At 50.5% G+C, this 13,883-nt stretch overlaps 3 protein-coding genes across 8 annotated transcripts in view; 1 reads left to right on the top strand and 2 right to left on the bottom strand.

Annotated features, from left to right (window-relative positions):
- Positions 1–77: 77 nt before the first annotated feature.
- katnb1 (katanin regulatory subunit B1) lies at positions 78–7,305 on the bottom strand. 3 transcript variants are annotated; one of them, XM_005814463.3, is made up of 20 exons: positions 7,088–7,305; positions 6,535–6,639; positions 6,319–6,449; positions 5,980–6,097; positions 5,813–5,913; positions 5,655–5,696; positions 4,606–4,689; positions 4,299–4,414; positions 3,809–3,880; positions 3,590–3,740; positions 3,319–3,509; positions 3,101–3,246; positions 2,305–2,355; positions 2,029–2,093; positions 1,768–1,953; positions 1,550–1,699; positions 1,403–1,479; positions 1,000–1,074; positions 807–923; positions 78–740 (listed from the first exon to the last, which is right to left on the bottom strand). In XM_005814463.3, the coding sequence occupies exons 2-20, from the start codon at positions 6,572–6,574 to the stop codon at positions 599–601; spliced, it is 2,055 nt and encodes a 684-aa protein (XP_005814520.1). In that variant the 5' UTR covers positions 6,575–6,639; positions 7,088–7,305; the 3' UTR covers positions 78–598. The 3 variants fall into 3 exon arrangements, with proteins under 3 accessions (XP_005814520.1, XP_023188659.1, XP_023188660.1); XM_023332891.1 differs by having other exon boundaries at positions 5,813–6,097; XM_023332892.1 differs by lacking the exon at positions 7,088–7,305 and adding an exon at positions 6,750–7,057 and having other exon boundaries at positions 5,813–6,097.
- Positions 7,306–9,114: 1,809 nt separating this feature from the next.
- LOC102230863 (ras-related protein Rab-8B) lies at positions 9,115–13,129 on the top strand. The gene is made up of 8 exons (XM_005814462.2): positions 9,115–9,383; positions 11,015–11,075; positions 11,268–11,328; positions 11,396–11,473; positions 11,555–11,644; positions 11,741–11,806; positions 11,894–11,944; positions 12,028–13,129. Exons 1-8 carry the CDS (start codon positions 9,260–9,262, stop codon positions 12,115–12,117), a joined length of 621 nt encoding a protein of 206 aa, XP_005814519.1. The 5' UTR covers positions 9,115–9,259; the 3' UTR covers positions 12,118–13,129.
- Positions 13,130–13,550: 421 nt separating this feature from the next.
- LOC102231379 (puratrophin-1-like) overlaps positions 13,551–13,883 on the bottom strand; it is a 28,512-nt gene continuing 28,179 nt past the window's right edge. For all 4 annotated transcript variants that reach the window (XM_023331718.1, XM_023331720.1, XM_023331721.1 and 1 more), the window contains 2 exons: positions 13,827–13,860; positions 13,551–13,747 (listed from right to left, as the gene is read on the bottom strand). In XM_023331718.1, coding sequence (XP_023187486.1) covers positions 13,840–13,860 — 21 coding nt within the window. In that variant the 3' untranslated portion in view covers positions 13,551–13,747; positions 13,827–13,839. The remainder of the gene's footprint in view (positions 13,748–13,826; positions 13,861–13,883) is intronic.

Here is a 13,883-nt window from a genome sequence, read left to right as displayed (position 1 = left end):
TGTCCAGGTGAGACACCTGGACGCTGCCAGCTGCAGCTTTTGGTCAGAATATTTAAAAAAACAAAAAAAACTTTGAATTTCTATAAACAACCTGAAAAAATCAGATTCTCACTCTGGGATTACAGTTTATGAAGTAATAATCCAGATTAATCTTCAGTTAGAGCTTCCAGCATTTTCCTTTCACAGCTCTATCGGCCAATCAGACGATTCGGCCGGTTCCTGCCGTCCAATCATGGAGCAGCTTCGTGCATAATGAGCCAATCAGCTGGCAGCAGGCTGCAATATATTGGATTACTGAGCTTGTCGGGTGCAGAGGTTCTGATCTGCTGTCAGAGCCGACGGATCCGGACCAGGCCAAACAGGTCGATAAGCAGAACCATGCCGCTGCTTCATGAACGGTTCTGATCCGGTTCAATTCAAACGTTCTTCTGAAGTTCTGGAAATGATTTAATTAGAAAAAGCTTGAACCGCAGAAATAAAACAAACTGAACAGACCCGGTTCTGGAGCTCCGGCCCGGTTCTGGAGCTTTATCCAACATTGAAACTGTAAAACATTGTTGGTTCTGTCCAAAGCGCATCTGGTCCGGTCCAGAGCGGGTCACAGCGCCTCGTCCAGCGGCGCCATCAGCAGCTGCAGCTCCTTGAAGGCGCTGCCATGGCGACCGGCCTGGCCGGCCCGGTTCTTCACCACGTTGCTCAGGTTCTTCAGGTAGCGGCAGCACTCCCGGCACTTCTGGTGCCTGCAGACAGAGGTCAAAGGTCAGAGGTGGGCCGCGGCCCTGCGCCGCCCCCTGCTGGTGACTCACCGCTCCTCCCCGGTGATGTCCACCCCCACCGCCGGCGACGCCCTGAGCGTATCGCAGATCAGAGTCCAGAAATGTTTCATGATGAGCTTCAGCGACGTGGAGCCGGTCTGCATGTAGCTGCAAACAGAACCAGGGTCAGGTTCTGGTGCTGACCCAGACCCATCCCCTGGTTCTGGTTCTGGTTGGGTCTCACCTCTCGTATTTGCTCTGCAGCAGCTTGTCGATCTGAGGGAGAACCGTGGTGCAGAGGTCCAGTTTCCACAAGGAGCTGAAACAGAACCACAAGCTGCTGGTTCCAACCCAAACGCTCCCAGGAAGGATGGAGCGCACACACTCCGCCCAAAGGGAGACGCTGTTTTTGGGTCAGGGGTCAGATTTAGGACTAAGGTGTGAATTGAGTTTTGGTTGGGATGAGGATTAAAGTTGGGCTGCAGAAATGAATGGAAGTCAATGGAAAGTCCCCATAAAGACAGACAGGCAGGGGTGTGTGTGTAGGCGTGTGGGGGTGTGTGTGTAGGCGTGTGGGGGTGTGTGTGTAGGCGTGTGGGGGTGTGTGTGTAGGCGTGTGGGTGTGTGTGTGTGTGTGTGTGTCTCACGGCTGCAGGTTGACGATGTTCAGGACGTCCACTACGATGGACAGATCGTTCATGGACACGGCGGCGTCCAGAGCGCTCTGCGCAGACAAACGGTCCTTAGTGTCAGGACAGGAAGTAATCAGATTACTGTGGTGAGCGGCGGCTCACCTTGACGTCGTCGCGGGTCCAGACGGACCGGACCGTCTGCAGGTTGCGCTGGCGGCTGCTCAGCATCACACACATAGTGTCGTGACCTTTGTTGATCTGTGCCAGAGCGCCGTCGTCGGTGAGAGCGCCGCCCCGGTGGTTGGCTGGGGACTGCAGCCAGACACAGTTAGCAGCGCTAACAGGAAGTTCTGGCGGCTCAGAGGAAATGGAAAGCTCACCGGCAGGAAGTCGGCCACGTTGAGTCCCAGCGGCTCGTTGCGGCTGCTCGGGATCACCCGCGGCAATGGCGGCGGCCTGGTGGGAGGGGCAGGCTGGCTGCTGGGGGCGGGGCTACACGGCTTGGTGAAGGCGACCACTGTGGGTTCGACCCTCTGGATTGGGGTGGAGGTGGCGAGGGGCGGAGCCTGAGAGAGCAGCGAGGTCACATGTCTGTGGTCCAATCAGAGCAGGGCTGCAGAGATGATGCTGCATTCACTGACCTGCTGCTTGTCGGGAGACGGCAGCATCATGTCCTTCAGCTGCCGGCCGACAGCCGTCACGCTCTCTAACAGGAACAGGAAACAGTTACAAACACGCCCCGCTTTTATTGTGAAGGGTTGTAACCACAGCTGGGTTATCTTCTTGCTGAGTCAGACCAAACCGGCCAGCAGAATCCCCCTTCTGACCCCTGACCCTTGACCCGGGCAGGTGAGACTCTGCCTGGGGAAGGAAGTAATCAGATTACTGAGGAGCAGCTGAGTTCCAGGAAAACTCACCGTCTTCAGGAGGAGCAGGAAACGGCTCCGACATCCTGGGAGGAGTTCGAGCTGAGAGACACAAACACACCTGGATGGTTAGCAACAGGTAGATGTGTTACCTAGCAACAGGTAGTTAGAAGAATTATTAATACCGTATTTTTCGGACTATAAGTCGCTACGTTTTCCCCACGTTTTGAACCAGGCGGTTTGTAGCCGATGAGGCTTTTCATTGGAAGTCAAAATTGTTAATCAAAGAAGAAAGCGCTGATTTTCATTTAGAACAAGCTCATGCCAGCAGCAGGCACGACGGAGGAATGTTTTCAAGCCCTCATCATGGAAATATGAAGCAGCTTTAAGTTGAAGGTTATCGAAGTGGCAGGACAGGAAGGAGAAAGAGCCGCTGTTCTGCCCGTGAGCTCGGCCTGAACGGGTCATGGTTCGGCGTTGGACACGCAGAGCTGCGTCCTAATAGATCCAGCAGGTTTATTAGGGCACAGCCCTCTGCTGCCCCCTTGTGGAAAACCGAGAGCAGCAGAGAGACCAGCGGCTTGTATATACACGTTTCCAGTGTTTTATTAAAACCTTTGTGGGTGTGGCTCACAGTGGGGGGCGCTCTGTAGTCCGGAAAATACGGAGAATTCAATATTCTAATTGATACTCCAGTAGTCCAATTAATACTAATTGATAATTTAATATTCTAATGAATACTCAGGAACATGACGGCTGCACTAGGTGTGTGTGAGTGGAGCGAGGGGCGGAGCCTGCAGAGGAAGGGGCGTGGCCTCGCCAGGGGTAATTGCTCTGTTCCACCTACAGATGGCGCGTTTGGGCTGGAAGATCTCTCTGTAGTCGTCGGCGTTGTGGATCTCGGCTGACGGCTGCTTGTCCTCCGCCTCGTCCTCGCTCTGGCTCCGCCTCTCTCCATCGGGGCTCCGCCTATCGGTGTCTGAGCGCTTCATCCTGATGACATCACAGCAGCCGTTAACCCCGTGACATCACAGCCCCAGACGGTCGGCGCCCCCCAATGCCGACCTGTGGGAGCTGCAGGCGGTGGCGGGTCTGTCGTAGTTGCGCCGCAGCGCTGCTGCTCTGGGTTCCGCCGGATCGGTGAGCGGCCGGTCGTCCCGGACGATCCCCTGGATCACGGCGCCACCGCTCTGCTTCACCCGCTTCAGGTCCACCACGAAGGACGAGACGCTGGACAGCTGGTGGGACACGCCGATCTGAGGCACGGACAGAGATGGCGCCGTTAGAAACGCTGGCAGGGGAGGGGGCGGGGCTACGCAGGGGCAGGGCCGCTCACCAGCTGCTGGTTGCAGACGGCCAGGTCCGATACTTTTCCCCAGCCGACCGGAACCGTGTCGAAGCATCGATCCGGTTCCCAGCCGAAAACCCGCAGGGAGTCCGAGGCGCCGCTGTAGAGGCAGGAGCCGTCCGGGCTGAACAGCAGGCACCTGGAGGAGGGGTCATAGGTCACCGTGGCGTACGGGGCGGGGTCAGAGGTCAGGTTGATGGAGCTCACCTCACGGCAGACGTGTCTCCCTCCAGAGAGCCGACCCTGGTGAACTTCTCCAGGTCCCACAGCTTGATGCTCCTGCAGGAGACGGGAGGACACTGAGGCCGTCTGACCTGGTCCAGCAGAACCGGGCCGACCAGAACGGTTCTACTGGACCAGACCGGCTTTCTGTGCTGGACCAGCAGAGAGGAGCTCAAACGGTGAGGAGGAAGGAAAAGATTTGTAGTTCTAACAAATAAAAATCTGAAAAGTGTGGTGTGAATGTTATTGTGATCCAGCAGCAGGACAGGGAGGTTCTGGTTCTGGTCGAAGCAGGCCAGGTTCTACAGCAGCATTAATGTGTGTTAGGAGCACACCACACTTTTCAGATTTACAGTGGATCTGTTGAGACCCAGAATCAGTTTCTTCCTCTTCAACCTTTGACCTCTGGTCTTCATGGAGACAGAGGTTCTGACAGAGGTTCTGGAGCCGGAGCGGAGCCGGAGCGGAGCCGGACCTGTCGACGCTGCCGGACGCCAGCAGGTACTCGTTGGGATGGAACTGGACCGCGCCGACGGCCGCCGAGTGCGACTTGAACTCTGTGATGGTTTTCCCCTGGAACAGGTCCCACAGCTGCAGAGACAGAACCAGAACCAGCTGAGCGGAACCGACTCGGTTCTGTCTGAAGTTACTGAAACAGCTGCTGAAATCAGAACCCGGTCAGAGTTCTGCTGGATTCTGAGGGACTGGGTCAGCTTCTCAGACAGCAACATGATTCTGATGGGTTCTGAGTCAGTTCTGATGGGTTCTGGGTCGATGTTTACCTTCACGGTGCAGTCGTCGCTAGCCGAGGCTAACCACTTCCCGTCCGGACTGAAGGCCAAACTCCTCACAGCGTCTGTGTGACCCTGTAGAACCGAGCCGACATCAGACAGAACCCGGTTCTGGAACACAGAACCACTAAACAGCAGAACCTCTGACTGTTCTGATCCAGAGTCCACAGCAGGTTCTATCAGAACTTGAACTGCTGGTTTTCTCTGATCCAACCGATCCGATCCAGAACCTGAGCCAGCAGCTTTCCTGATCCACTGACTCCAGAACCCATCCAGAACCTCCGGGTTCTGACTGGATTAAAGTCTAATAAGGTGTGTTTAGTCCAGGGGTCTCCAGCCTGTGGCTCAGGGGCCAAAATCGGCTCTTTGGATCTTCCACCGTGGCCCTAAATAACTTTTACTAATTATGAGTCTAATAAAAATGTTGCTTTTATTCGTGATCAGAATGACTAGAAATACCAGAAATATTGTTTTAGAGCTAAACATTTATTTTAAAACTAAAGTATATATTTCTAAAATATATTTTAAAGGTCATGTAAGATTTTAAAGTGTTATTTAGCTGGTTTACAGACCTTAATGCAAAGATGCTTATTTTAAGGCATGTCGTTAATTAAGTCATTTCATGGAGAAAAGTTTTAATATTCCTTAAAGAACCAGCAGCTGAGAGGCAACAAGGAGCTGAACTGGAAACTTTATGACGAGTATCTTATTATTTCTATTCAGCCTAATAAGTTCCTGTCTTGTTATGTTGTGTAAATATGTCTCATAATGCATTTATTCAGTCAGTATAATAAAGCTGACCCAATAAACTGTTAAAATATAAGGAAGTGTTTCTTTTTTGTAAATTCAGAATGTTATAAAAAACGTTATGGAAAGATGGTGAAGCAAAATGTTTCACGTTGCTTCACAATGGGAAAGACTAATTCAGAGCCAGAACCAGGCTTCTGGATCAGGTGGTTCTGGATCAGGTGGTTCTGGATCAGGTCACATGCAAATTCTTGGACCACAGAGAACTACTGATCTGGATCTGAAGATCTGACCTTGTAGCGAAACACGTATCCTTTCCTCCGGACGTCCCAGAGCTGGAAAACACACCAAGACTTATTACACACACACACACACACACACACACACACACACACACACACACACACACACACACACACACACACACACACACACACACACACACACACACCTTTATGTTGGTGTCCACAGAGCTGGAGGCCAGGAAGTTTCCAAACGGGTGGAAGCCGAGACCCGTGATGTTCGCTTTGTGTCCCATCAGAGTCCGCAGAACTGAGGACAGGAAGTAGCAGGTCAGAAACAGGAAGTAGCAGGTTGGAGGACAGGAAGTAGCCTTACTCTTGGCAGCCTCCAAGTCCCAGACTCGAATGGATCCAGACTGGGAACCAGCTGCAACCTGCTCCTCTGACACGCTGAACTGGACGCACTCCACCGGGTTCTTATGACCCGTCAAGCTCTGAGAGAGAAACGAGTCAGAACCCATAATGGGTCAGAACAGAGAACGGGTCAGAGCCAAGATGGTTCCCTCCCCGTTTGTAAAGTTAACAGCAGATCCTGGACCGGACCTCCAGTTCAGAACGTAACCATGTTCTGATAGCTGGACTCGGACGGCCATCCAGCCTGTTTGTGAGCGGACCGGACCTGCTGGGTTCTGGTTCCGGTGGTGCCGGGTCTCACCATGACGCAGTTGGCCTTGCTGACGGCCCAGATGTTGACGCGGCAGTCCTCGCCCCCCGTGGCCAGCAGGCGGCCCGAGTTCTTCCCCAGAGACAGGCAGGACACGGTTCTGGAGTGGGCCTCGAACTCCTCTGAGGACAAACAGGACGACACGCTTCAGAACCAGAACCCATCCTGACCGGGCCGCATCAGAACTCTCCTCCGGGTTCTACTCACGCAGGCGCCATGAGATCTTGGTGCTGCTGGCAGCAGCCATATTGGGACAAACTGGGCCGGTTCTGGAGTTAAATCATTAGGACCTCTCCATGGAGCCTCTTCCTCCTGCAGGAAGTTAGAACAGAACCGGATCAGAACAGAATAAGGTTAGAACAGAACCAGAGAACCGGGTCAGAACTGGAACCAGGGTATATGTCCGGGTTTAGTTTAGATACCTCAACCCGATCGAGAAGTTCTCCACATTTAAGAGATGTTCATGTTTCGGGTCCAGATCGTATTAGCACAATAGGACTGGTTCTGATTCTTCCACTTAGCCCATTTCTGCTCAGGCAGCTGGTTCGGTTCGGGTCAGTGAACATTGGACTCTTAACTTCCTGCTTAGAACCAGAACTGTTCTGCAGGAAACGGGTCAGGAAGGTTCTGACCCAGTTTGTTCCCACTCTGGACCCGGAACCTATCATCATCGAACGGTCCTGTTGGACCGTGATTGGTCGGTTTACTCCAGGTGCGCCAGTGGCTGGCTCCTCTAACGGAAACCAGCAGGTAAACCTACCTGAGGGTAACCAGCTGGTTAGCAACTGCTAGCTAGCAGGTCGAACCGGAGCAAACTGGACCGGTTCTGACGAGTCCTCCTCCCGGTTCGGGTCTGCGGGACGCAGCGGCACCGCTGTTCGGGTTAAACCGCCTCCAGGAGGTTCCGAGTCCACACTTCTGCCTGTTGACAGGCTGTTTGATCTCTGCTGCAGCTTAGCAACCGAGTCAATACGTCACTTCCGCTAACGTAAAAAACTAGCATTTTTCTGTCCAACTTTATTAACAATGAATTCAGCGAACAAACGGAGAAAATCTAATTATTTAATCAATACGAGTTAATTAAAAAATACTTATAATCGAAAATATCAAATAAAGAAACACAAACTGAAACAAAATAAAATATGACAAATTTTTCATTCTCCTTTACTTACCGATTGTTTTATTAGTCTTAATTTTTTAACAATGAGAAATCACCAACAGGAGAAAATACAAAAACACAAGTTTTATTAATCAAACTAATTCGATAAAAACGTTTCGTCAAAAGCACAAAAATGAATGAAAGAACACAACTACTATTACAAATAAAATAATATTTTTGATGATTATTGTTATGGATTTGTGGAAATTTGAGAATTGAGAGTGGAAGGCTGGAGAAGAAGTGTGAGGTCAGAGGTCAACCTGGGCCTCCGTTCCAGGCCGTCTGGTCTACCCCCGTTATTAATGTATTATTATTACTTATTAATGTCCTGGCTCGAATCGAGTCTTCAGGGGAGAGGGCGCCCCCCAGCAGGGGGCGCCGTTTCAACCAGCGGAAATCAGACACCGGCCTGCAGGATTTGTTTTTTAAAATTATACATAAACTTAGAATATTTAGAGAAATCTCAGTTGCTTTTGGAAGCAGTTGGACGTTTTGGTGCTTATCGTCGGATATCTTTGCGTGGATAATCATTTTATCCTGTATCTGATTTAACTTGTTTGTATCTTGATAAAATTTTTCAAATTACATTTTGATTGAATTGAGAAAGAGTTGACCCTTCAGTGTTTCTTCAATAAACAAAATACATTTATTCTGCTTAGAGTAATAAAGGCCTGTCTGAGGTTTTAGTGTTTTTAGTTAAAGTTTCTATTTGAAGGAAATATTAATAACCAATTACATTTAAATATCAAAGTAAATATTTTAATGATTAATATGTATTATAGAATAAATAAAGTCTTTTTCTTATTATTGTGCTGCCAAACTTTATTAACGAGCGACCCGAAGACATGAACCACGTGACTCCATCTGACCCCGCCCCCGTTTCCTGTGCCTGCTGACGCACATTCACCGGAAACAGCGGAAATCCTACTTCAAAATAAAGTTCCCGTTCAGAGGAGCCAGCAGGGACTTCATTCCATTAAAGGAGAATTAAAATGTGATTATAGCAAGGAGTCCAGGTCCTTGAAGAACGTTCTTGGTTCTGAACCCGATGACAATCATTTGCTTTGGATCAGAACTGACGGATTTCTGGGCGATAATAAAAAGTCAGAGATGAAAACTGAATTTTTATCTGCAGTTTTCCTCCAGAGATCAACTTCCCAAGCTACAGAATTTCTTTTTGGAAACTCACAGCAAAGATTTTGTTTGAATGAAATGCGACTGGTTCTTTATTTTTTCACTGAATCTGGAGGATTTGGGGTTTAAGATGACGATCGATCTGTTGAGATCCAGCGGATCCGTCTGACCGGAGGTCGATCATCAGAGGTCAGAGAAGCAGCAGAACAGGCTTTAATGCTGTTCAGGTTTCAGTCTGATTACGGTTGCCTGGCAACAGCTGCACATAAACATGGTTATGTGAGCAGCAGCGTGTGCTGCTGCCAGCAGATAACAGAGGAAAACAGAACAGGAGAGAAAAGAGAAGCGGGCCGAGAACGTTTCCTTGAGGAACACCAGAGGTTATTACTACTATTATTATTTGAACTTTGACAGCCGGTCGGTTCTGGTCCACTTCCAGGCGGGTCGGAACCAGCACAGCTCATCAAATGGGACAGTTTTATTGTGAAAGGAGAGTACCGGAAGTGGACCCTGTCTGCTGTCGGAACGCTTGATTCCGAACCGTTTCCTGCTTCTCTGTCGGTCCATCTGAGCAGCTCCAGCAGAGGTTCGCGGAGCAGAGCCGGGCCCATTCGGACCGGAGCCGAACCGAACCCGAACATGGCGAAGAGCTACGACTACCTGTTCAAACTGCTGCTGATTGGAGACAGCGGCGTGGGCAAAACCTGCCTGCTGTTCCGCTTCAGCGAGGACGCGTTCAACACCACCTTCATCTCCACCATCGGTGAGTCCGACCCGACCCGACCCGGTCCAGATGCTCACCCACCTCTGGTACCGGGACAGCTCTGTGACGTCAGCCTACCTGCGTCAAACCAGTCCTGATGATGGTGATGGTGCTCAGCTTCATCACCATCAGGATGTTCTGATCAGACAGATGAACTGAACCGGTTCTCCGGAACCGGTTCAGTTCATCATGGCTAAAAGGAATCATCTTGTGAAGGTTCTGGTTCTGGGAGGCCCGGTGGGCCCGTCACTGGGTTCTCAAGGTACTTCAAATAAAAAATGTAAAAAGAGACAAAAACAACCAGAAGAAACAGAAACTGACCCAAACCAACCGGAACCAGAACCAGCCTGGCAGCACCAAGCAGGCTGACAGAAACTCATTCAGGAGGTACAGAAGAACCAGAACCAGAACATCTGGAGTTCTGCAGGCCTCACTTCTGCTGCTATGGTCAAAGGTCACCATGGAACCAGGACCAGAACCAGTTCTGACCCAGAAGAACACAAAGACCCATTTTACATCGACCAGAACAGTCCTGGTGGTTCTGCTGCCGTTCCACCTGGAGCAAGTCAAACAGAACCTGCAGTCCATCAGGGTGGTATGGTGATGTGGACTTTTGGACCCGATAGAACTGGATCAGAACCTCCTGAAGCTGAAGATCCAGAACACTGATCCAGAAACCACCAGCATCAAAATGAAGGTTTCAGAGTGGCCTAGTCAAAGTCTGGACTCCAGCAGGTCAGAACCGGTCCAGTGGCGTTATTCAGAGGGCGTGAATACTTTTCCTGAACCGGGTTCAACAATCTGGAGCTGATCCGGGCCCAGTTGGTTCTGAACACAAACATTGACCAAAGACCAGAACCGGTTCTGTAAGAAACCCTGAATTGGGTCAGAACCTTGATGTAGAACAGAATCGGATCAGAACCACATTCAGCCTTGCTAAGAGACGCAGACAGGAAGAGGCTCAGTTTCACTTCCTGTTCAGAGGCGGAGCCATAACCCGGCTGAGATCAAACCGGATCAAAGCGGTTCTGCATCAGAGCTGGTTGGGTCAGCTGGTTTCTGCAGGTCAGGACACAGGAAGCTGGGCCGTGACATCACTGGGTCAGAAATCATCCAGAACCAGAAGCTGGGATGAGGTCAGAACCGGCCCTGCAGTGGTTCTGACCGGTTCTGGAGGGTCTGACCGGTTCTGGCGGGTCTCTGCAGAACCATTTTCCTCTTTGCGACCCAGATGATGAACAGAGCAGGTTCTGGTATTGGTTCTGATTTCAGTCATGGGACCTGCAGGAACAGGAAGTTCCTTGTCTGAGGCAGGAAGTGATGTTTGGTCACGTTTGTGTTTTAAAAATAACTGAGGGAGGTTTGTTTTATGCACCTCCAGCTGCCAGGCGGGCGGAGCTGTTCCTGATCTCTGTCTCTGTGTGCGATTCGCTTTCCTTCACATTAAATGTTTAACATCAGACTTCATCTGGTTATAAAATATGAAATGTCTCATCACACAGCTGTTATGATGAAGTTCTAATTCTGTCCGTTTGGGGTCTGAAGGGCCACAGGTCGGTCACAGCGGGCCGGATTTGGCCCGTGGACCTTCAGTTTGACACACGTGACTCACAGTGCCGCCTCTGTTTCAGGAATCGATTTTAAAATTCGGACCGTGGAGCTGGACGGAAAGAAGATCAAACTGCAGATCTGGTGAGAGTCGGTCTGGATCCGGGCTTGGAGAACTTTCTCTGGTTCTGGGTCAGTTAATACAAGTCCGGTCCAAGTAACTGGTTCTGGATCTGAACTGATTCGTTGTTTGTGGATCAGTTAAGTGAACTAGAATCTGTTCAGAATCGCTAACCCGTTTTAATCCCCTGATCCCGGGTCGGGTTCTGTCCGCAGGGACACGGCGGGTCAGGAGCGCTTCCGGACCATCACCACAGCCTACTACCGAGGCGCCATGGTAGGCCACGCCCCCTTCCCTTTCCATATGTCAGCGCAGACATGTCACTTCCTGTTTGTCGCGGCAGGGCATCATGCTGGTGTACGACATCACCAACGAGAAATCCTTCGACAACATCCGGAACTGGATACGCAACATCGAGGAGGTAGGCCCCGTCCCGCCATGTGACCGGCACTGATGATGTCATCGGCCACCTGACGGGTCAGCGGCCATGTTTGTGTTGCAGCACGCGTCGGCGGATGTGGAGAAGATGATCCTGGGAAACAAGTGCGACATGAACGACAAGAGGCAGGTCTCCAAAGAGAGAGGAGAGAAGGTGGGCGGAGCTTCCAGATCACATGACAGGAAGCAGATGGATCCGAACCCAATGGGTCCGGTGATGTTCTGAACGTGTGGTTCTGTTGTCCTTCAGCTCGCCATCGACTACGGGATCAAGTTCCTGGAAACCAGCGCCAAGTCCAGCATCAATGTGGAGGAGGTGAGTCCGGACCCGACCAGAACCCAGATCGCAGTAGAACCCGGACCACAATAGAACCTGTGCGTAACGTTGCATTTGTCTCCTCAGGGCTTCCTAACCCTTGCCAGAGACATCATGAGCCGCCTCAACAGGAAGATGGTGAGTTGACCCGAACATCCGAGTATTTCCAGGTGTTTCCAGGTATTTCCAGGTCTCCGTGACGTTCCGTGTTTTCTTTGCAGAACGACGGGGGTCCAGCAGGTGGAGGTGGCCAGGTGAAGATCTCAGATCCACTCTCTAAGAAGAGCGTGTTCAGGTGTTTGCTGCTGTAGGCGGAGCCTCCAGCCGCCGACCAATGGAGGCGGGGCTTATGTAGGGGCGGAGCTTACATGTACAGACACACTTAAAGGGACAGTCTGTGTTTTTCCTGATTGGTCATCTGAGCGCGCTCAGTTTCATCTGAAATCGTTGCTTCCTGACTGCTTGGCAGTCCTTCAGCGCCTCGCTCTAAGAAGAGCATGTTTACATGGAAAAGTTAGTACACCTTTACTAGACGTTCACATATAGATGTTTAATTTTTCATATTTATCTCCAGAATTTAAAGTGATTTTGTCCAAATAAACACAGGAACTAATCAGTAGATCAACCAAAATGTTCTCTAACTCAGGGAAAAGTTAGCACACCCTAACATCTAGTCTGTCTGGATGAAATCCCTTCAGGAGAAGCTTCCTGTCTCCATCTCAGGGACGCTGTCCCGGCATCACTTGCTGTCGACCCACAGCATCTGCAAGAGCTCAGTATCTGGGCTTTGACTAGGCCGAGGAGTTTCGTCCAGCTCCTTGTGTTCCTGAAACCAGATGTTTTTGCTCTGACTGTTCAAACTGAGCGCGTTCAAACACTGATGGACAAAGTGTGAACTGTCCCTTTAAAGCCGTCTCCAGGAAGGTCAGCTAGGGGTCAGCAGGGCGGCCATGTTTGATTTAAAAATGCCAGCTGTGAAAATGAAGGTTTAATTTCAACGCAGCTTCGGTTTGTTTTCATGCTTTTATTTTGAAGTTTTCTGCTCTAACAGTTGTCTCAGGACAGGAAGTCCTGCAGTTTTCAGTGAAACAGGAAATGTTTCAGCTTCCTGTAGAGAATCAGTTTTACATGAGGAGGTTCTGACCCGTCAGCTGGTCTGAGGTCAGCAGAACCCAACCGGAACCGGCTATGCAACTGATCCGGAGAACCCGGCTGTCTCCAGAGTTCCTCTTGAGTTTATTTTTCTACCTGACTTTCAGAATAAAAGCCTCTAACTGTATTGTAACATGAAGGATTTTATAAATAAACTTGTTTTATATTGGAGTTTGTCTCCTGGTGTCAGAGGATGATGATGATGATGATGATGAAGAGCTGGGCCTGATCGGATCGAAGTGAACAGAAGTCCTGGTCCGAACGGAAAGTTCTGTCTGGCTCTGTTTGAGAGAACAGTACAAACGTTGTGGTTCTGATCAGCCAGACAGAACCACAAGGTCGTCCTCAGAGACTGAAGCAGAACCTGAAACCCGACCCGGTTGTTTCAGAGCCACTCAGAATGGAGAGCGAAAAGTTTCATCAGGGTCACATGGTTCATTTGTGGTCCGGGTTCCAGAACCGGCCGGTCGCTGGTTCTGGATCGGACGGTTCTGAGGACAATTTTCTGGATAAAAACACCTGGAAAAAACCCGATCCTGGTAACACTGGGGTCCGGTAGAACCAGAACGGGTCAGAACAAACGCAGCTGCGCTTTTCATCAAACGTGTTTATTAACGAGGTTAGAAAAGAGCGAGCAACGTTCAGCTGAGGAATATTTACACACATGTACAGTCAGACCGCCGGGCCGGTTCTGGACCGCCGGGCCGGTTCTGGAGGAACCTGCTGACCGGACTGAACAGGAATATTTACAGGAAGTAGAACCAACATTCCTCCTGGAAGCGTCAGAACCTGCAGACAGAGATCGCAGTTCAGTAACCGTAGCAACTACTTCCTCTTTCAGCCTTCAAAATAAAAGCAGAGGACTAGCCTGTGAAACGGCGTCAGACGACGGTGGCGGCATCCTGAGGAGGAGCAGAGATCATGT

This window comes from Xiphophorus maculatus, chromosome 4, assembly GCF_002775205.1.
Source record: "Xiphophorus maculatus strain JP 163 A chromosome 4, X_maculatus-5.0-male, whole genome shotgun sequence".
NCBI lineage: Eukaryota > Metazoa > Chordata > Actinopteri > Cyprinodontiformes > Poeciliidae > Xiphophorus > Xiphophorus maculatus.
This window is presented reverse-complemented; position numbering and strand designations above follow the sequence as displayed.